Source organism: Procambarus clarkii, chromosome 63, assembly GCF_040958095.1.
Source record: "Procambarus clarkii isolate CNS0578487 chromosome 63, FALCON_Pclarkii_2.0, whole genome shotgun sequence".
Classification (NCBI taxonomy): domain Eukaryota; kingdom Metazoa; phylum Arthropoda; class Malacostraca; order Decapoda; family Cambaridae; genus Procambarus; species Procambarus clarkii.
The window spans coordinates 32,121,842-32,144,517 of record NC_091212.1 but is presented as its reverse complement, the minus strand read 5'-3'; the positions used below and the strand labels follow the sequence as shown (position 1 = coordinate 32,144,517).

At 50.7% G+C, this 22,676-nt stretch overlaps 1 protein-coding gene across 3 annotated transcripts in view; it reads left to right on the top strand.

Moving 5' to 3' along the window:
• Positions 1–20,122, top strand: part of LOC123769432 (nudC domain-containing protein 3) — a 53,501-nt gene extending 33,379 nt beyond the window's left edge. For 2 of the 3 annotated variants that reach the window (XM_069308841.1, XM_069308842.1), the window contains exons 4-7: positions 2,841–2,967; positions 3,156–3,302; positions 19,227–19,415; positions 19,857–20,122. In XM_069308841.1, the coding sequence (XP_069164942.1) occupies positions 2,841–2,967; positions 3,156–3,302; positions 19,227–19,415; positions 19,857–19,973 (580 nt within the window). In that variant the 3' untranslated portion in view covers positions 19,974–20,122. The remainder of the gene's footprint in view (positions 1–2,840; positions 2,968–3,155; positions 3,303–19,226; positions 19,416–19,856) is intronic. The other variant, XM_045760525.2, reaches the window with a different exon arrangement.
• Positions 20,123–22,676: the final 2,554 nt, after the last annotated feature.

Genomic DNA, 22,676 nt, shown 5'->3' with positions numbered 1-22,676 from the left:
TGTCAGGGGATGTAATAGTTCTATTGTTACCTTGCCCCTTTCGTTACACATTGTTGTGTGGTTTAGTATGTGCTTCTTGGCTCTCCTACTGCTGCCTTGCGGTTACCTTGCAGTGTTTCCGGGGCTTAGCATCCCCGCGGCCCAGTCATCGACTAGGCTTCGTCGTTGCTGGACTGGTCGCCCAGGCTGTTTGACGAGGCTGCGCACAGCCAGACATATTACTTACAGCCTGGTTGATCAGGTATCCTATGGAGGTGCTGCTCCAGTTCTCTCTTGGTCACTTTGGCCTGTTTTGCCCCTTATGTGTAGTGGAGGCGTGTTGAACAGTCTCGGGCCTCTGATGTTGCTGGGGTTCTCTCTAGAGTAGAGAGGCTAGGTTAGACTTTGTCCATGTTCAGTTCCCTGCTTTTGCATCGCCCCTATGTTTGGTTCTCTCCCGGCTTGCTAGGTTTGGTTTCCTGGCTTCCTGGCTTACCCTGCCAGTTGGCATTTTCTGGTTCTCGCGGTGTCACTTCTCACGAGTCTCACATCGGAACCCCAGTGTCTCCGATCTCCTGGCGAGCACGCTAGCATTGGGAAGTTTTCTGTATGGCAGACGTTCCTTCTCATTCCTTGCCGGTATGGGTTCCGGCACTGCTTGCTCGGTGGTCACACCTGAGGTTTTTCCATGGCTCCACCTCTTCCTATGTTCGATCGGGCCATGGCAGGGCTGGTTCAGGTTCTGCCTCAAGTATCTCACCATCTATTGGTGGTCAGGTGGCTTCGTTGATGGTGTCCTACCTTCATGCTTCGTCTTGGCGATGGTGTGGGGCTTTCTTTGGCGGTCCTTTGTTTTTCTTTCTGTCCCTTCTTCGGTTTGCTATGTTTTCTTGGCTTGGTCTGGTCCTTCTCTTGTGGAGGTTTAGGGCCGTCATCTTGCCACATACAGTCGCCTTGTCTCATGCGGCACTGGCGGAGCCACTCCGTGTTGCTTCGGTTTTGTAAGTTGCCTCGGCACCGCTTTGCGAGCCATCTCTGGCGTGGTTCACCTCCGGCCTGCTCTTGCGCTGCTTGAGCCGTCCTGATTCTTGGATGCGTGCTCTTTTCTCTTCTCCTCGGTTTGTGGTGGCCCCTTCAGTTCCAAATTGTTTTCCAAGGCTCTTTTCTTGTTGGTGTTGGCCTCTGGGGGTTGGGTTGGGGTGCTTCATGCCCTCCTTAGGTCCCTAGGTTTCAGCTCTTTTGGTTCTCCTGTTAGGTTTGTTTGCTTGCAGCCATCTCCTTTTCTGGCGAAGACTGGCATGGTTGCTTTCTGGAGGGGGTCCTTGGGTTGTTTGGTACTTGGTTGGTCTGGCCGGGGGTGCATCATCTGTTGTGTTCGGTTGCGGCACTGGGCCATACTTGGCGTACCACGCATGCCGTGACCGGGGACACGCTTTGGGTTGTTCCGAGTTTCCCTCTTCCCTGTTCCAGGGTGTTGTTCTCTCGGGTCATCCGCGAGGTGGTTTGGTTCTGCCAGCCTGCTGTCTGTCCCCATGCCCATGGCATTCGTTGGTTGGCTCTGCATTCCTTCGTTGATGTTCTTGGGCCTTGTCCAGCCTGTGTGACCTTGGGTTGCAGTTGCAGTTTTTGTCTCTGCTTTGTGTTGGGGGTGTGCGTCTTCTGCCTCCCGGGTTAGGTCCCTCTTGTTTTCATCTTTGGGTAGGTAAAACCAGCGTTGATTGTAATGAAATGCCATTTTCTGGGTGAGACCCGGAGGCTCCCCGGCAACCCTCCCTCCCCTGATCGGCGGTTTTTCGGGTGATTTTAGGTCCAGCCTCAGAACTGAGAGGTGGATTGCCGACGCGGAGGTCTGGGGCTTTCCCTTCCCCCTACTGGGGAGAGGAGAGCTGTGCAGACAGCGGCATGGCGACGTGTGACATCATACTCGTTTGCCCATTTCTGTTTGGGGAGTTCTATCCACTTGTTCGGATTTTGTCGCAGTTTTCACCAGAATAGGGGTTTTTTTGGGATGCTTGCCTTTCTGGGTGCCTGACCTGGTCGATGGCAGACATAGAATGCTTCCAACCACACGGGGTTTCTATAGGCCATTGCTCCTCTAGCCTCTTCTGAGGGGGCTAGGTTCTGGTCCCCGGTAGGCCCACAGAACTCCATACACATGACTGATGCCAAAGTCTGACATTAGCATAGCCTGGGAGCTATCCAGGCTCCCCGGAGTCTGGATAGCTTCGGGGAGCCTCCGGGTCTCACCCAGAAATTGGTGTTTCATTACATTCAACCCTGGTTTTTTGCCAATGTATATATGGTGGGTGCGGAGAGGTGAACCTTGGGTTATGAGAAGCGCTGCCAGCTGATGGTGTTAATGCCAGTTGTTATTGTTATATAGGGTTCCTAATGGTGGATATGAGTGATGTCACTGGGGGTGCTTGAGGATTTTTTGTTTGAAAACTGAATTTTCTGCATTGGTTATGTTAGCTAGATTGATTGTCTCTCATGACTTCTAAACTGGGCAGCTGCCGATTCCTTGATTGTCGTCACCTCTCAACCAACAACAACAGACTTCTAAACACCTTGCTTGACTCTGTAAGGATGCACTAGTCCCTGTGGTGACGGTGCCTTTATGTTATTTGGTTTGACTGCAGTGTGGGTGGGTGTTACAGTGCAAAGGGTAATTCCTTTAAGACAAGAATTCTTAAGAATGTTCAGAAAGAAGTTTTCATAAGCTCAACTCTCATGTTTTTTCTAATTTAGGTTATTAATTTGTGTTCTAATTTCTCAATAAACAGAAATGAAAATCTTTAGTTATATTTATATTTGTACAATGTCTAATTTGCCATTTATTCCTCATTTATTCCACATAACAGCAGAAAATGTGGCAACAACTTTGACACAACAAATGGTGCGGTGAGAGACTTGTATGCCTGGACACAAACAGTTGAAGATGTGGAAGTGAGAGTCACAGTGCCAGATAATATAATGAGAGGGAAGCAGGTATGCAATCATTTTCTTAGTGAATGTTTATATCACTGTATTGATCATTTTGTAAAGGGGAACATATTAATCATTGTCAAAGTGAGTGTTTTGATTATTGTCAACATTATTTTTTGGGGTATGCATTCCCTAGGATAATAAACTGCATACCTAATCATTTTATCTGTTAATTAAGAATGTTTTGACAGGTTAGAGTGGTTCTTCAAACCTCGTCAGTTGAAGTGGGAGTGCAGGAGCCAGATATGGAGTGGCATACACTTCTTAAAGGCAGATTTTCCCATAATATCAAATCTGAGGAGTCTGTGTGGTCTTTAGTCCCTGGTGAACATGTATCAGTAAGGCAGTCATGATCTGTTTGTTTTTCTGGGGGGGAGCCCCTGGGTAGCTCCGGGGAGCCCCTATGGCTTCCCGGAGCTACCTAGGCTGATATGCATATTCCTAACTTTGGCATCGGTCGATGTGGGTGGAGTTCTAGGCCTACCAGGGACCACGACCAGAACCTGGCCCCCTTAGAGAGGCACGAGGAGCAATGGCCTACAGAAATGCACATGTGATTTTGGAGCATTCTATATCTGTCATCGACCAGGACAGGCACCCAGAAAGGTAAGCGCCTCAAAACAAACCCTATTCTGGTGAAACCAACGAAAATAGCCAAACGATTGGATAGAACTCCCCCAAATAAAAACAAGCAAACGAGCATGACATCACACGAGCCGTGCCGCATGTCTGCGCAGCTCCCCCTCCCCGGGAGAGGGAACGGGGAGCCCCAGACCCCCTCGCCAGCGATCCACACCACAGTTCTTCGGTTGATGGGATTTGGCTTGGTTGTTGTGGCTCCAGCTCCGGACTTTTGTTGTGCTGTCCTCTGTTCAGTACTCATCTTACGGTGGTGTGCGAGCTGGGAATAATATTCACAGGTACTCGGGCTGCAAGTGCTTAGGGTCACCTTCCCTGAGTGCCCTGTAAGTACCGCCCTAGAGGCTTGGGGGGTTGCCTTCCACAAGTCACCTTGGGTCTGCCTCTGTTGGTCTTTTGCTGCTTGGCAATTGACCGCCCCAAGTGTTTTGGGGGGGGGGGGGAGGTTTCCTCCCTAGTTTGCCTTGGGGTAAGTGGTAGTTATTGCACTGGTAGGGGTGCAGGGTACTGCATAGTTAGTCTTCACCTATAACAGCGGCCGGCTCTATTCCCTCTGGGTGCGTTGTCCTCTTGTGAGTTTTTTTTTTTTCTGCCTGGTGGAGGGGTCTGCCTTGGTGTTTCTTCCCCCTTTATACTAGGGATGTTTGTTTGGTGGTTCCCCCCCCCCCCCCAGCTTCTCCCTCGTGAGTGGACACGTCCCGGGGTTTCAGCATTAGCAGTGTTGATTGGTAGCTTGGGTGCCGGTTAGCAGTACCCTGCCTGGGATAATCCTTAGCAGACCCAGTCAAGGGGCCCTGGGAAACACCGCGGGGGTGCTCGGGTCCAATGGATGTGACCCCCGAGTCCGCTCTCTTTTTTGCAAGTTTGAGAGTTGCTCTGTCCCCTTATCTCAGGGCGACGCTCATTGTTTTTGCCTCCGTCAGCTGCCTGTTGGGTCGGTGACACATTTGACCCGTTGTCCTGCAAGCTTTGTTGCTTGTTTGTGACTCGGTTCACCCAATTTGATGATGACATTATTTGGGTGCAGGCAGCTCGTGCGTTGCAAGATAGGTTTAGGTTGGTTGCTTCCCCGGATGCCCTGAGGCTGCTCCATTTTGTTTATAGGGACCCAGACTTGGGTCCGTCCGCACGCCCCCTCATTCTTTCCCTGTTGTGGTTCATTCGCCCCCCCCCCCCCTCTCTGCTTTCGGCTCCTAAGTGTCTGAGGGCTTTGGGTTTGGGGCACGGGTTTAGAGGTTTCTGAGACTCGGGTAGTTTCGGAGGTTGCCCCTTCTGGGGTGGCTGCAGAGGCATTCGAGTCGGTTCCTCCAGCCGTAGGTCTGGAGGAACCTCCGTGGTCTGGCCAGTGAGCCCATCCTCTTGCCTGCTATTCCGGCCGCCCCGGCTTTTTCTTGTGAAGCCGGGTGTTTTGGGGACTGACTCGCTCCCGGGGCCTGACGTGAAGGTTCCCGGGGTTGGGGAGGAGCTGACTTGGGGCCCTTGGGCCCCGTTGAACCCTGCCTGGGTTTTCCGACCCTCCGAGCGGGGCTTGCTGTTACAAGTGGGGTTTTCCTTTTTCCCCCTCTGTGTACGAATTGGGTTTAGGTTCGGCTCCTCCCCGAGTTCGGTTTCGTGTCCCTGCGGGTCCTTCGGTTCCGTCCTTCCGGAGATTTTTGGCGTCCCGCATCTCCGGCTGAGGTGCGGGCAGCCATTATGACTTATCTCCTGCACGACCCGGTGTATGCCTCTTTATTGGATTCGTCTTCCTTCAGGCGTGGGGTCTTCGTCTCCATACTGGGTTTGTTGTGAGGTTCCGGAGTTGTCCTGGCTTGCGGACCGCCCTATGTTTTCGGTGGATGCTTGGGACACCTTCTGTTATATCCGCACTCTGGAGTGGCATGAGGCGTTGACTGTGGTCCAGGTTTACCTGGGAGGGGGGGGGCAATTTTGCACACCTTAATGAGTACCTTTTCGCTGCTGCTCTTTAGCGGGATGTTGGCACGGTTCAGCTTAATGTGCAGGTTCCCTCCCTGTCAGCTGTGCTTGTGGCTGAGGAGCACGGGGCTCATTGGCTTCGGTCCTGCATTTCTTTAACCTCCTTGAGCTGTCTTCCGATTGGCTTACAGAGGATGTAGACTCTAAGTGCCTCTACATTGTAGAGGCACTTGAAGCGGTTCCTGGGTCTAGCGCCTTGGCTTCCGCTGCTCAAGCGTTGTCTGCGCTGTTGAAGTTGTTTGCGCCGATCCTGTGGGATGCACTGTTGCAGTTTTTCGCCGCGCGCCTTGCATGTCAGCAGGTGGTACTCGCTTCCTCCTTGGAATCTGCTTGGGCCCTGACTCTTAGATTGTCTTCACCCTTTTATCCTTTATTATTTACGGCTTCCGCGGTTGAACAATATATGCTAGCAGCTTCCTCCAGCTGCCACCCTATGTCTGACTTGTTGGTTTTCCTGGAGTCCTGGAGGGGTCGTGCCATGGCCCACGGTCTGCTCATCGAGGTGGGCCACAGGGGCCAATTTCGGGGCCGATGCCGCCTTCGGTCCCGACTGCGCCTGGTCAGCGCGGTGCTCGCTCAGTGCGCAGATCAGGTTTTTGTACGGGGCGTCGGCCCTTTCGCAGTTCGTCCTATTGACGGGGCGATGAGGGGGGAGGCTTGCTCTGTTCACTCACGCCTGGTTCCACGATTTGTGGGCTTTTCGGGTCGGGCAGACTTCTTCTCCTGTGCTCTGTCAGGTTGTCGTGGAGTGGGTGCGCTTGGGCATGGTCGAAACAACGATATCCCACAGGTGGGTTTCCCGCCTGTTTCCAGTTCCGAAACGGGACTGTGAGGACCTGCGGTTCATTCTGGACTTGTCCCATCTGAACCCCTGGATATTTTACCCCGTCTTTCGGATGATCACTCTGTCCAAGGTCCGGCTTCTGTTGGGTGCTTGGATGGTGTCCCTGGACCTTAAGGACACATATTGGCACATTCCTATTCATCCGGGGCTCGGGGACTGGCTCGGTTTTGTTTTGGGGCGTCAGAGCTACGGCTTTCATTGTCTTCCTTTCGGGTTGAACCTGGCACCTCGCGTGTTCACACGCCTCACCCGGGTCATGGTGGCCCGTCTGCATCTGTCAGGTGTTCGGGGTGTTGGCTTACCTCGACGACTGGCAGGTTTGGGCTCCCAGTCGGTTCGCATGTCTGCTCGCCAGTGTTTTGGTACTTTCCGAGCTAGCCGGGTTCGGGTTCGTGGTGAACTGGCGGAAGTCCCATCTGGTTCCCTCCCATGATCGGACCTGGCTGGGTCTTGTGTGGCACTCTCGAACTGCTTCCTTCTCTCTTCCTCCGGAGTCTCCTTCGGTTGCAGTCCTGCATGCGCTTGTTTCTGGGGGTTACCCAGCGGTTGCTTGAGGGTCTGTGTGGGAGCCTGAACTTTGCGATGATGGTCTACTCACTGGGTCTGGTTTGACTTTGTCAGCTGTTCTGGTTCCTTCAGGATGTCCCTTCCGTCTCTCTCGATCGCTAGGTTCGACCCCAGGGGGCCTTGCATTGGCTGCTGCGTCGCCTGCTTCCTCTTCGGGTTTTTGGATGTTCAATGCCTTGGCGCCTACCCGAGCCCTCGCTCAATGTGTTCACCAGTGCTCACCAGGCCGGCCAGAGGCGGTGTGGTCTGTTCTTCCGTCGAGCCCACAGCACGGTGAGGGAGATCGCGGCCGTGTGGTTTGCACTTCGGAGGGTTCGGGTTGTCCGCGGATCAACGATCCGGCTACATACAGACTGCTCCCCAGTGGTTCATTGTCTGAACCGAGGGGGTTCGATGCGATCCTTGGCTCTTTTGTGGCTGGTCGCTTCGGGTGACTCATCTGCTGAGTTCTTGGGATTTGGCTCTCCTGGTGGTTCACGTTCAGGGGGGTGTCCAATGCCCTGGCGGACAGCCTGTCCCAGTTCATTTCCCTGTCCACGGAATGGTCGGTCGATGCCAACTCTTTCAGTTGGCTCTGCCAGACGTTCAGGTGCCCGGAGGTGGACCTCCACCATCTTCCGGTATATGTGGCGCCCTTCCCCAACCGCAAAGCCGTCGGGATTGATGGGGACTGGTCGATATGGGGGGGTTCCTGTACCTCTTCCCACCGGTTCAGCTGTTGCTCCAGGTCCTGGCTCGCTTGGAGACTTATCAGGGGCGAGTGGTCCTCTTGGCCCGTGATGACCGGCCCAGCCGTGGTTTCAGGCACTGCTTGCTCGGTGTCCAAACCCAGAGGTTTTTGCGCAGCTCCGCCTCTTTCAGAAGATCGTCCTGGTCCGTTATGAGACTGGTTCACTCTTCTCCTCGAGTCTTTGTCTGGTATTTTGATTCAAGTTTATCACCATTTGTATGGTGATCAGGTGGCTTCTTTGATGGTGTTCCACCTGTGGGCTTCGTCTCGGTGGCAGTTTGAACTTTCCTGGCGGTCCTTCCATTTCTTTTTGACTCTTCGTCGTTGTACTTCGCTTTCGGTTCAGGTGGTGTTGTCCTTTTTCTCATGGTTGTTCCAGGACCATCATCTTATGCTGAATACTGTCGCCTCATATCGTGCGGCACTGGCAGAGCTGCTTCAGCTGGCTTTTAGTATTGATGTTACTTCTGCACCGTTTCACAGGCTGTCTTGTGCGTTGTTTCACCTCCGGCCTGCTTATGTGCTGCCTCAGCCGTCTTGGTCTTTGGATAGTTTTTTTTTTTTTTTTTTTTTTTTTTTTTTTTTTTTTTTTGAGATATATACAAGAGTTGTTACATTCTTGTACAGCCACTAGTACGCGTAGCGTTTCGGGCAGGTCCCTGGAGTACGATCCCCTGCCGCGAAGAATCGTTTTTTCATCCAAGTACACATTTTACTGTTGCGTTAAACAGAGGCTACAGTTAAGGAATTGCGCCCAGTAAATCCTCCCCGGCCAGGATACGAACCCATGACATAGCGCTCGCGGAACGCCAGGCGAGTGTCTTACCACTACACCACGGAGACTGTCAAACTGTCGGGGGGGGTTCTTTCCTATCTCTCTTCTCTTCAGTTTGTTGTGGCCCCTTTGGTTTAGGATTGCTTTTGAAGCTCTTTTCCTATTGGCATTGGCCTTTAGGGGTTGGGTCGGGGAGCTTAATACTCTCCTGCATCACATCATGCTTCATTTCGGTCCTGGTGATAGTTTTGTTTGTCTACAGCCATCTCCTTTTCTGGCAAAGAACGAGATTGCTGCTTTCTGGAGAGGTCCTTGGGTTGTTGATACTTGATTGGTCAGGCCAGGGGCCGGATTCAGGAAGGTACTTACGAAGGTTTTTCCTCTTAGCCAAGAGCGTTTTCCGTCTTAGCGCCTTCGTGGCGGCTACGTCCGTATTCAATTAACTACCCTAAGTGGAAAAACCTTCGTAAGTTCATTCCGGGATTTAAGTGTGGTTTCGACCACTCGTAGCTTTACGTAAACTGGATATAAGTCATTTTTTCTCTACTACATAACACTAGGATCGATTTATGATATTGGAACATGACCAAAATATTATAGCTGGTGAATCTAGTAGAGAGGAGACCTTCGTGTTAGTTATATATGCATTCTCTGCTTGAAACTTGAAGTAAATATGTGTTTGATGATAGTAGAATTAGTTTTATAATAGCAAGATGATATACCAGTAGTTATTAAGTAAATAAACACTGGTGAACATGAAATATGAGAGAAGGTGATGAGCCCTGCCTGATGGGATCATTTACTATCACCAAATGCCCCTGTTCACCTAGTAGTAAGGGTGTACCTTAGCTATACATACCCATTTCTAATTTATTTAGTTTGGTTTTATTTTGAAATTAATCGGGTGAGACATCAAATAAAAATATGCTGCACAAATGATGTTAGGTAAGGAAAAGGGTAAAAATGTCAAAAACTTTATTCATTGAATACTTAAAGCTATAATTATGACTATATAGACTATTAAAAAAGAGAGAGGGAAGTAGGGATCCAAGACCTCTTCCTGTTATACAATTTGGGTGTGGAACAAGTAATTATCAAAAGAAGGCGCCATGCCGGGAAGGCTATGTAGCAGTAAGGCAGTGAGGTGAGGCAGCTACTTATTTGAGAAATGCTTATTTTATATACCTTATAAGCTGAGGCAACTTATTTTATTTGAGGAATACTCAGCTGATTCCTCTACATTTAGCATGGAACAAATTTGTGTCCAAGACCTCTTCCTGTTACTCAATTTGGCTGTGTGTAACCAAGCTAGAAGTGCTCTACAAATCAAGGGACCCAGAATGTGGAATGACCTCCCGAATCATGTCAAAGGCTGTACCTCTCTCAACCAGTTTAAGAGTTAAACCAAGTACTGCCTAATTAACTCCATGTAACCTAACTTACCTCCTAAATGTCAACCCATGTCTTGCTATTATTTAAACAACGCTGTTCACCAACATGTGCAATTGCTGATTTATGCTATGTTAACCCCCTTTCTGGGGGGAGCCCCGTCGGCTCCCCGGAGCTATCCCAGGCTGATATGCTAATGTCAGACTTTGGCATCAGTCATGTGTATGGAGTTCTTAGGCCTACCGGGGACCACGGCCAGAACCGGGCCCCCTCAGAGAGGCAAGGGGAGCAATGGCCTATAGAAGCCCCCGTGTAGTTGGAAGCATTCTATGTCTGCCATCGACCGGAACAGGCACCCAGAAAGGTAAGCGCCCCAAAACAAACCCCTATTCTGGTTAAAATTGCTACCTAAAACCGAACTAGTGGATAGAACTCCCCAACCGAAAACAAGCAAACTAGTGTGACGTCACACACTGCCGCGCCGCTGTCTGCGCAGCTCCCCCCTCCCCGGGAGGGGGAAGGGGGAGCCCCAGACCCCCTGCGCCGGCTACCCACACCTCAGTTCTTGAGGCTGATGCTATAGGCGATGGTCGTGTGCTCTGGCTCCGGTGTCGCTACTGCACTGTGCTTTGTGTTTGGTGTTAGTTTTGTGGGTGCGAGAGCCAGGAGTTATCTTCAGTACTCGGGCTGCATGCGCCTAGGGCTGCCTTCCCTAGGTGCCCTGTAAGTACTGCCCTTGGGGCCACCTTCCACAGGCTCCTCGGGGTCTGCCTCTGCTGGTCCGTTTTACCTTTTGGTTTTTCGGCCGCCTGTTGGGCTCTTGGGTGTTCTGTTCTCCCTTGTTACCGGCAGGTAACAGGCAGTTTGCACTGGTAGGGGCGCAGGGTGCTGCTCAGCTTGTATTTCCCGACATCGCGGCCGGCTCTGTTCCTTGGGGTTCGCTGTCCTCTTGCGGGGTTTTGTTTTTCTTTTTCTTTTTGCCTGGTGGGGGGTTCTGTCATTTTATTCAGTTTGTTTTTGCCCTTCCACTGTTCTCCTCGGTGGCGCCCCCTGCTAGGTCCCCGTGAGTGTACACGTCCCTGGGGTTCAGCTTTAGAAGTTTGCTTGGTAGTTTTGGGCGCCGGTTTGCAGCACCCTGCCTGGGACTACCTGAGCGCGAGTCCTCTTAAAGTAAACGCTCAGGACCCTGGGAATCCCCTAGGGGGCGCGTGGGTCCGATGGATGTGACCCCGGAGTCCCCACTCGCTGTGTGCGAGTTTGAGGGTTGCTCGGTCCCCTTGTCTCAGGGTGACCCTCATTGTTTTTGCCTCTGCCACGCTGCCTGTTGGGTCGGTGATACTTTCGACCCTGAGTCCTGTGAGTGTTGCTGCTTACTTGTGACTCAATTTACCCAATCCTCTGATGATTCTATTCGGGTACAGGCGGCACGTGCGTTGCAGTCTAGGTTTCGTCTGTTGCAACGAGCTCGGTTGGTTGCTTCCCCAGATGCCCCGGGGCTGCCCCGCTTTGCTTTTCGAGACCCGGACTTGGGGGTGGGGGTCGCTTCGATCCTGGTTCAGTCCGCACCTCCTCGTCCTTCCCCTTCTGTTCGTTCTGGTCCCCCGCCCCTGCTTCCGGCCCCGAAGCGTCTGAGGGTTTCGGGGTCGGAGCAGGGGTTACTTGATCTCGAGACTCGGGCAGCTTCGGGGGTTGCCCCTTCCGGGGGGGCGGCAGAGGCATTCGAGTCTTGTCTCCCGGCCGAAGCTTCAGGGTCTGACCAGTGGGCCCCCCTTCCTCCAGCTTTTTCGGCTGCTCCGTCCTTGTCTTGTGGGGTCGGGGCTTGGGGAGAGGACTCGGCCTCGGGTCCTGTGGTGACGGACCTCGAGGCTGGGGAGGGGCTGACTTGGGGGCCTTGGGCCCCGCTGGACCCCGCCTGGGTTTTTCTTCCCACTGAGCGGGGCTTATTGTTACAAGGAGTGGGGTTTTCTTTCCCCCCCCTCTGCGTACGAGTTGGATTTGGTGTCGGCCCCTCCCCGGGTTCGGTTCCGTGTTCCCCCGGGTACGTCGGTTCCGTCCTTCCGGAGGTTTTCGGCTTATCGCATTCAACCTGGTGTGGTGCGAGCGGCCTTTGCAGCTTACCTCCTGCGTGACCCGGATTATGCCTCGGAAATGGATCCGTCCACGTTCAGGTTTGGGACTTCGTTCCCTTTCTGGCTCCGTTACGAGGTTCCGGAGTCGTCCTGGCTAGCTGACTGCCCCTTGTTTGGTCTGGATTCCTGGCATTCCTTCTGTCGTACCCGCACGCTGGAGTGGCGGGAAGCTTCCACGGTGCTTCAGGTTTTCCTGGGGGGTGAACTTGAGTACCTGAATGAGTGCTTGTTTGCCCCTGCCCTTCCCCGCGATGTGGGCGTTATTCAGCTCCATGTGCAGGTTCCCTCCCTTTCGGCGGCGCTCGTGGCGGAGGACTTGCGCGCTCGGGGCCTTTTGTGTTCGGCCTTGCGGTTCTTTTCCCTCCTGGAGCTGTCTTCGGATTGGCTCGTGGAGGATGTGGGGACGCTTGGGTCCGTCCCGGGGTCCGGCACCTTGTCCTCGGCTGCGCGTTCGTCGGCTGCCTTCTTGAAGCTGTTCACGCCGATTTTGCGGGATGCGGTTTCCCTGTTCTATGCTTCCCGTCTTGCGTGTCGGCAGGCGGTGCTGGGTTCCTCCGTGGAATCTGCTTGGGCTCTTGCTCTTAGGCGTTCTTCACCTTTTTGTCCTCTCCTGTTCGGGGAGGCGGCCGTGGCGCAGTTTATTCAGGCTGCGTCGGCGGCTTCTCGTCCGATGTCGGACTTGTTGGTTTTCCGGGGGTCCCGGGGTGGGTCTTCCCGGAAAGGTCGTGCCAGGGCTCGGGGTTCCTCTCGTCGTGGTAGGCCTCTGGTGTCAAGTTTGGGGTTGGCTCCTCCTGCGGACCCTCCCTCGTCTGGTCGGCGCGGTGTTCACGCTGTGCGGGGTTCTGGGTCTCGTAAGGGTCGCCGGCCCTTTCGCGGTTTGCCCCCTTGACGGGGCGATGGGGGGGCAGCTTGCGTTGTTCGCCCGCGCCTGGTCCCACGATTCGTGGGCCTTTCGGGTCGTGTATCGCGGCCTGCGGTGGCGTTGGGTGGCCCCTCCCCCCTTTGGGGGGTCGGGGCTGGCAAGGGCAGGCTTCTTCCCCTGCGCTCTGTCGAGTCGTCTTGGAGTGGGTACGCTTGGGCGTCGTTGAAACGACGTCGTCCCTCAGATGGGTTTCCCGTCTGTTTCCGGTTCCGAAACGGGACTGCGCGGACCTGCGGTTCATTCTGGACTTGTCCCGTCTGAACCCCTGGGTTCATTGCCCCTCCTTTCAGATGACTACGCTGTCTCAGGTTCGGCTCCTCTTGGAGCCGGGAGCTTGGATGGTGTCCCTGGACCTCCGGGACGCTTATTGGCATGTCCCGATTCATCCGCGGTTCAGGGACTGGCTCGGTTTTGTAGTTGGGCGTCTGAGTTACCGCTTTCGTTGTCTCCCGTTCGGGTTGAACCTGGCACCTCGCGTGTTCACACGCCTTACACGGGTTGTGGTGGCTCGTTTGCGTCTCCTAGGTGTTCGGGTGTTGGCCTACCTCGACGACTGGCTGGTTTGGGCTCCCAGCCAGTCAGCTTGCTTGCTAGCCAGGGATTTGGTTCTTTCCCAGCTCGCCGGGTTCGGGTTCTTGGTGAACTGGAGGAAGTCCCATCTGGTTCCCTCTCAGGTTCGGACTTGGCTGGGTCTCGTGTGGGACTCTCGAACCGCCTCCTTGTCTCTCCCTCCGGAGTCTCTCCTGCGGCTGCGGTCCCGCCTTCGTCTGTTTCTGGAGGGCCCTCGGGTCACCCGGCGGTTGCTCGAGGGGCTGTGCGGGAGCCTGAACTTCGCGATGGTGGTCTACCCGCCGGGTCGGGTTTGGCTTCGACGGCTGTTCTGGTTCCTTCGGGGTTCCCCCTTCCGCCTCTCTCGCGATCGCAGAGTTCGACCCCCGGGGGACTTGCGTCGGTTGCTGCGTCACCGGCTTCCTCTTCGGGTTTTTCGGGGTTCAGTGCCTTGGCGCCTACCCGAGCCCTCGCTCGATGTGTACACGGTCCTTGTCTCTTTGGGGTTGGTCGCTTCAGGTGACTCGTCTGCTGAGTTCTCGGGGTTTGGCTCTCCTGGCGGTTCACGTACGGGGCGTGTCCAACGTCTTGGCCGACGCCCTGTCTCGCTTCGTTCACCTCTCCACGGAGTGGACGGTCGACGACGAGTCCTTCCGTTGGCTTTGCCAGACGTTCGGGCGCCCCGAAGTGGGCCTCTTCGCATCGGCGTGGTCGCGGCGTCTTCCCGTTTATGCGGCGCCCTTCCCCGATTGCGAGGCCGTCGGGGTCGATGCCTTTCGGCTCGACTGGTCGAGGTGGGGGTTCCTGTACCTCTTTCCCCCGGTTCGGCTGTTGCTCCAGGTCCTGACTCGCTTAGAGACTTACCGGGGGAGAGTTGTCCTTCTGGCCCCTTGGTGGCCGGCCCAGCCTTGGTTTCAGGCGCTGGTTGCTCGGTGTCCGAACCCGAGGGTTTTCCCGCGGCTCCGCCTCTTTCAGCAGATCAGGCCGGTACGTCACGTAGCTGGTTCGATCTTCTCCTCGAGTCTTCGCGTATGGTTTTTTTGACTCGAGTCTATCATCATCTCTATGGTGATCAGGTGGCCTCCTTGTTGGTGTCCCACCTGAGGGCTTCTTCTCGGTGGCAGTATGAAGTTTCCTGGCGGTCCTTCCGTTTCTTTTTGCGTCTTCGTCGTGTTAGCTCTTTGTCTGTTCGGGTGGTCTTGTCCTTCCTCTCGTGGTTGTTTCAGGACCGTCATCTTATGCCTAACACTGTCGCTTCGTATCGTGCGGCGCTGGCGGAGCCGCTTCAGCTTGCTTTCGGTATCGATGTTACGTCTGCGCCGTTTCGCAAGCTGTCTCGTGCATTGTTTCACCTCCGGCCTGCTCATGCGTCGCCTGAGCCGTCCTGGTCTTTGGACAGAGTGCTCGCTTTCCTTTCCTCTCCTCGTTTCGTTGTGGCCCCTTCGGTCCAGGATTGTTTTTCCAAGGCACTTTTCTTGTTGGCTTTGGCCTCTGGGGGTCGGGTAGGGGAGCTTCATGCTCTCCTCCGGCGCAGGGGTTTCTGCTCTTTTGGTCGTGGTGATAGTTTTGTTCGTTTGCAGCCGTCTCCTTCTTTTCTGGCAAAGAATGAGACTGCTGCGTTCCGGAGGGGTCCATGGGTGGTTGATGCTTGGTTGGTCAGGCCGGGGGTGCATCATGTTTTGTGTCCGGTTGCGGCGCTTCGCCGTTATTTGCGCGCCACAGCTTCTGTGTCCGGGGACGCGCTGTGGGTTGATCCGGTTTCCCTTCTTCCCTGTTCGCGGGTTCGGGTCTCTCAGGTCGTCCGCAGGGTTATTAGGTCCAGCCAGCCTGCGGTCTATCCCCGTGCCCATGACGTTCGTAAGTTCGCGGCTCTTGCTGCCGTCTTTGGGAATATGTCTTGGTCTGATATTCGGGCGCGGGGATTTTGGCGGTCGAACAGGGTCCTGGCTGCTCGTTACCTTGTGAATGTCCCTGGGCCTCGTCGGGCCTGTGTTGCTTTGGGTCGGCGGTTGCAGCCAGTTGTCTCGGCTTCGAGTTGAGGGGTGAGCGACGACCGCCTCCCGGGTAAGTCCCTCTTTTTCTGTCTGTGGGTAGTTAGCTCCGGGGAGCCGACGGGGCTCCACCCAGAAAACCAGCGTTGAATGTAATGAAACGCCATTTTCTGGGCGAGTCCCGGAGGCTCCCCGGCATCCCTCCCTCCCTCTTCGCGTTTTTGACATCCAGCCTCAAGAACTGAGGTGTGGGTAGCCGGCGCGGGGGGTCTGGGGCTCCCCCTTCCCCCTCCCGGGGGAGGGGGGAGCTGCGCAGACAGCGGCGCGGCAGTGTGTGTGACGTCACACTAGTTTGCTTGTTTTCGGTTGGGGAGTTCTATCCACTAGTTCGGTTTTAGGTAGCAATTTTAACCAGAATAGGGGTTTGTTTTGGGGCGCTTACCTTTCTGGGTGCCTGTTCCGGTCGATGGCAGACATAGAATGCTTCCAACTACACGGGGGCTTCTATAGGCCATTGCTCCCCTTGCCTCTCTGAGGGGGCCCGGTTCTGGCCGTGGTCCCCGGTAGGCCTAAGAACTCCATACACATGACTGATGCCAAAGTCTGACATTAGCATATCAGCCTGGGATAGCTCCGGGGAGCCTCCGGGACTCACCCAGAAAATGGCGTTTCATTACATTCAACGCTGGTTTTTTGTATTTTTTATTCCTTCTTTTAACACAATTTATACCTAATCTCGATTACTATTAAGTTTTAGTCTGTGTTTTTTTCCCCCCCACACCTTGCCCGAAATGCTATGAGTATTAGTGGCTTTAGGTATTGTATGTACTAGCTCTGCCTTTAAATCCAACATTATGTTTGTAAATCAACTGTATGTACTTTTCCTGAATAAAATGTATTTATTATTTATTTTTTAATCAGTAAGTATTAAAAGAAGGCACCAAGCTGGGAAGGCTATGTAGCACCATTGTGTGTAACAATAAACCAAATTTTTTTTAACAAATAATGCACCTGTATGGGAAAACAAATCCTGTCAGCTGTAAAAATATTGATGCAGTTATTTAAATGAAAAATATAATGAAAGAAATATTACTGGTTTATTTTTATCCTGTCTTTTTTGTACTGTACAGTATATCCAAGGAAGTGAAAAATTGAGACATAATGCACAATTTAATGAATGATTAGCATGGATTAGCAGTTCAAAAGAAATATGACTTGTATTACATATCAACATGAGATCTTAATGATCCATGGTCAACATGATTTAATAAGGATAATACAGTACTGTATTTGTAATACAAACTATAATTTAAAATCTTTATTACTGATTTTTTTTATTAAGAAGATTAGGTATACACAGCAATGTGCTGCTACCCTATTCTATATGGAATATTACACAGTGTAGATAAAAAACTAGCTATAAGTTTATCTAATACTCCCATCTCACAAGATGGTTAGACATACTGTACATAGAATCAATTTAGAAAATACCAGCCTCAATACAAAAAACAAATCAACTCTGACTAAACAACTCTAAGCAATTTTCACAAGAGGTAAGCACTGAATCATGAAAACATTATATTATAATTACTCTTACCAGTTTCTACAAAACTCCTCTCAAACAATGTATTTTTAAACATGTTTAGGTATACACAGCAATGTGCTGCTTCCCTATTCTGTCTAAAGGACCACACAGTGTAGATCAAAAACCAGCTACAAGCTCACCCAACATCCTCACCTCACAGGATGGCCAGTCATACATGGAATTAGGAGAGAACAAAATACTTAATGCTGATCTATTAGCCTCCACTGGCAAAATCTGGGTGCAGCACAAGAATATCTTCCAATATTCCTGAGTGTATGAAGTAATTACAGAGCTCAAAATACCTCATACCATTTGGTATGAAGTCACTGATAACAGGGCAATCACAGATATAGTGTTAGAGAGTATGTTCTCTCAAGTAGGACTGAAAACAGATGTTTTTTTTTCCACCAAGAGGGCTATAAACCCATGGAACTGCCTACCCGCTGAAGCCGTAAATGCCAAATTCCAGCTAAAAAATATCATTAAGACAATTGGCAGGCCCTTTAACAAGCCGCCGGCTTTCTGTCCTCTTCGAGGTCACTAGATAGTTAGTGGCCCTTGGGTAAATTCAGTAAATATATACAATAATTGTCAGCGCATCTTCCGAGCAACAAGGACAGCTACAGAGTATCTCTTAGAATTATGTAGGTAAACAACAAATGTAACATATTTGTTTACTACAATGTCGGTGCTGGCTGTAGAAGTTGAAATAACATTGTTTTACTTCGAAATATACTAATTTTATAAGAAAATTCGACGTAAATAGGAGGCAGTAGAGCTCTGATAAGCCAGCGCTAAATCTTCAATATGAAGAATGTTGCTGCTCTCTGATTGGCCAAACGAAACACAGTAGTGACCTCTATCGGCACGCAGGTGAACCAACAATTTTCTTCCTAAGTATACCTTATTGAATCGCACCTAAGCATCTTCTTAGGGCGCACTTAGGAACCTTCGTAGCAAACCCACTTACGAAGAAATACACAGAGCTTCCTGAATCTAGGTCCAGGGGTGCATCATGTGTTGTGTCCGGTTGCGGCCATCTGCCATTATTTGCGTGTCACGGCTTCTGTGTCAGGGGACGTGCTTTGAGTTGATCCTGTTTTCCTTCTTCCCTGTTCGCTGGTACGGGTCTCTCAGATCTTCCGCAGTCTAGTCAACCTGCGGTCTTTTAGCGTGCCCATGACGTTCATAAGTTCTCTGCTCTTGCTGCCGTCTTTGGGAACATGGCCTGGGCTGACATTTGAGCACGGGGTTTTTGGCGGTCGAACAGGGTCCTGGCTGCACGCTACCTCGTAAATGTTCCTGAGCCTAGTCGGGCCTGTGTCGCTTTAGGCCGGCGACTGTAGCCTGTCTCAACTATGAGTTGAGGTGTGGAGCACCGATCACCTCCCGGGTAAGTCCCCTTCTTTATTTTAGTCTTTGGTGAAGTAGCTCCGGGGAGCCATAGGGACTCCCTCCCCTAAAAACTAGCATTGAATATAATGAAATGCCATTTTCTGGGTGAGACCCGGAGGCTCCCTGGCAACCCTCCCTCCCTCTGGTCGGCGTTTTTTTGTGTATTTTGATATCCTGCCTCAGAACTGTGGTGTGGATTGCCAGCGTGGGAGTCTGGGGCTCCCCCTTTCCCCCTCCCGGGGAGGGGGGAGCTAGGCAGACATGCAGTGCAGCTCCTGTGACGTCATGCTCGTTTGCTCGTTTTCATTTGGGGGAGTTCTGTCCACTCGTTTGGCTAGTTTCATTGGTTTCACCAGAATAGGGGTTTGTTTTGAGGTGCTTACCTTTCTGGGTGCCTGTCCCGGTCGATGGCAGTTACAGAATGCTCCAAAATCACATGTGCATTTCTATAGGCCATTGCTCCTTGTGCCTCTCTAAGGGGGCCAGGTTCTGGTCGTGGTCCCTGGTAGGCCTAGAACTCCACCCACATCGACTGATGCCAAAGTTAGGAATATCCATATCAGCCTGGGTAGCTCCAGGGAGCCTCTGGGACTCGCCCAGAAATGGCGTTTCATTACATTCATCGCTGTTTTTTTGTAGCCTTGCTACATTCACTAACATAATGCCTTGTATACAGTCTAACTTTTGTATTGGTTGTTGCATTTGTTTCACTATACAGTATTAGTTTTCTACTTCCTCAAGAGGTATAACTTTGCCATGTAAAATTCTTCCAGATTCACCTAGAGAAGAGTGACGAGTGCTGGTGGAACAGGCTGTTATTCTGTGAAGATCCAATCGACATGAAGAAGATAAATGCTGAGCGTGACTATGCTACACTTCCTCAAGAGGAAAGACAGAAAATTGAGGAGCTAGTATGGAATCAGCAGCAGAAAGACAAAGGCAAACCAACTACAGATCAACTTGTAAGATTTTATGCACTTAGCCCTAGAGTTAATTCTGCATAGTAGAAATACCATTTGACTGTACAGTATTCATAACTGCTTATCATGATTTTCATTATATCAATTTTGGATATATGCATCAATGCTCTAACCTATGTTTTGTCTTCAATCTTCATATGCAAGACAAGCTGCTTGTGTCAGCAATGTCAGTTGTACTTCTCTCCTCTTGCTCAAAGTTAGTGATGGCAATAGCATTTAATTATTCTAAAAATTATTTTGAACATTTATGATAGTATAAAGTAAATACTGTATTATCAACATATACTGCATATGTACGTGTACAGTTTCTCATCAGTAGCATCATCGTCTTTTTATATACACACCTTAAACTGAGCATAGGTATGAGGGTACATCATCTGGATGTGGAAGTGATTGCACATATCTTCAATTATTTCTCAACAGAAAATGGAATCACTGCTTCGTGTGGCATGGAATGCAGAGGGATCTCCTTTCCAGGGTAAACCTTATGATCCTTCATTAATCAACTTTACTGACGGAGGCACTTTTGGAAATGGATAGTTGAACTATAAACATGCTCTTGTGCATGCAATTTTTTTTTTATCATAGTTTCTTTCTATATCTGTTATACCTTATCCCATCAGAAAACTTGTCTTACTGCTGTTTCAAATTTATGAGTAACTTTGATTCAGAATAAAATTAGAAATTTATATTGCATTTATTTTCACCATCTCATTTTCTGCTGTATATTAATGTTTAACCCTTAAACTGTGCAAAACTGCATATGAAGTTTTGAGTAACTGACGTAAAAGTGTGCATCACTGCATATGCAGTTTTGGAGTACAGTACTACACAAGATTTAAATGGTCCGCGGATACACAGGGTTCCCATCACCTTCCTCAGGACTTGTAAACAGACGCCATTTAAAAAAAAATCGTGGGCAACATTCCCAGGTGTGAGGGCCTCAGTACTGAGTGAGCCACCAAGGCTGGTGCAAGCAGCATGAGCTCACAGCATTGTTGTTCAGTTTGTGACCACAGCATCGCCTAAAAATGTAAAAAATATATGTAACTGGTATTATTTAGTGATGATAGTATTACAGAAGACCCCTGACTATGATATAAATGACCAGGATTCTGATAATAGCATGATTGTTGTGATAATTTGTGCTGTGCTGTGTGAGGAGTAATGTCGAGGGTGGGAGGGCTGTAGCGTAGTCTGCCAAATCTGTGTGGCCACTTGTTGCTATTTGCACTTAATATACCAACTTAGTGATTCACTATGGTGAACAAAACATGCAAATACTTATATATAACGTCTGTATATAGTGAATAAAAGCAAAAACAGTTTGGTGGGAGGAGAATGTTTGTGAGTGAGGTAAGGTGAGGGAGGGAGTGGCGGCCAGTAGCGGGCTAGCTGGTGTGTGGTGGCCACTCCTTGCTGCTGTTTGACTCAGCATACCAACTTAGTGGTTTGTTATGGTGAACAAAAATGTAGTTACTTATATATGATGTGGATTTATAGTGTAATAACAGCAAAAGGAGTGTTGGGGAAGAAGCAATTTTGGTGAGGGAGGTGGCGACATCTGCACGACTTGTCATGCTCTGTAAGGTGGGCACTATACCAGCTTAGTTGAACAGTTGTGGTGAACAAAGCATGTAAATACTATATGTCACTCATATAATGAGTGTATATAGGGTAATAACACCACAAACAGTATACTTGAAGGAGGAATGTTAGTGCATCTGGCCTTGAACCAGTGAGGGAGGGAAGGGAGGGAACATCAGTTGTGTGTAATTACCTAAGTGTAGTTATAGGATAAGAGCTACGCTCGTGGTGTCTCGTCTTCCCAGCAATCTTTGTCATATAATGCTTTGAAATTACTGACGGTTTTGGCCTCCACCACCCTCTCACCTAATTTGTTCCAACCGTCTACCACTTTATTTACAAAAGTGAATTTTCTTATATTTCTCTGGCAGCTTTGTTTCGTTAGTTTAAATCTATGACCTCTTCTTCTTGAAGTTCAAGGTCTCAGGAATTCTTCCCTATCAATTTAATCGATTTCTTTTACTATTTTGTATGTAGTGATCATATCGCCTCTTTTTCTTCTATCTTCTAGTTTTTGCATATATAATGCCTCTAACCTCTCCTCGTAGCTCGTCCTTCAGTTCTGGGAGCCACTTAGTAGCATGTCGTTGCACCTTTTCCAGTTTGTTGATGTGCTTCTAAAGATATGGGCACCATACAACCACTGCATACTCCAGCTTTGGTCTAACAAAAGTCGTGAACAATTTCTTTAGTATTTCTCCATCCATGTATTTAAAAGCAATCTGAAGTTAGAAAGTGTAGCATAGGCTACTTGCACAATGTTCTTAATGTGGTCCTCAGGTGATAATTTTTATCAGAATTCAATAAAGATTTCTCATATAATTTATAGGTTGTGTGGGGTCTATGTTCTCCTATTCCACATTCCATAACATGGCATTTATTCTCATTAAATTCCATTTGCCAAGTGGTGCTCCATATACTTATTTTATCCAGGTCTTCTTGGAGGACATTACAATGATCTAAGTTTCTTGTCTTTCTTATTATCTTAGCCTCATCAGCAAACATGTTGATATAATTCTGTATTCCATCTGGCAGATGATTTATGTAGACAATGATTTATGTAGACAAGGGGCCTCAGCACGCTCCTCGTGCTGAGGCCCCTTCAGTTTTCTGGAGGATGACTTTCCCTGCTTGTCTGTGAGTGGGGGGTCCCCGGAAGATCCTCGCTCTGTCCTGGTGAGAGGTGTGGTTCCTGCGGCGGTTCCAGCAGGCGTTCCATCTGGCCCTGATCTGTCTGGCCCTGGTATGTCTGCCCCACCAGTAAGCTCTGAGGACTTGGGGGCACCTGCTTCGGATTTTCGACGTTCGGTGGTCGCGGAGGTGCATCCGCAGCTGGTTACTTCCGTGGAGGCATTGAGTGGTGCTGTTGGGGTGGTGCCTGCTTCTCCTGCAGACGGACATGTGCTTTCCTTTCCACCCTTTCCGAGGGTGGTGGTGTGTGTCTCACACACCACCACCCCGGACATGTCGGGGTGGTGGTGTGTGAGACTTACCCCCCACCCTCTGCATCGTCACCTCTGGTAGTTTCCTCGTTCCCACGTGCCTCTTCTCCTGCGCCGGTTCCGTCGTCCCCATTGGATACCTCACGTGTGCTGGAGTCTACTCTTCCACCTGCTGTGTTTATTCCTTCTCCGATTCCGGTCTCCTTGGATGGTA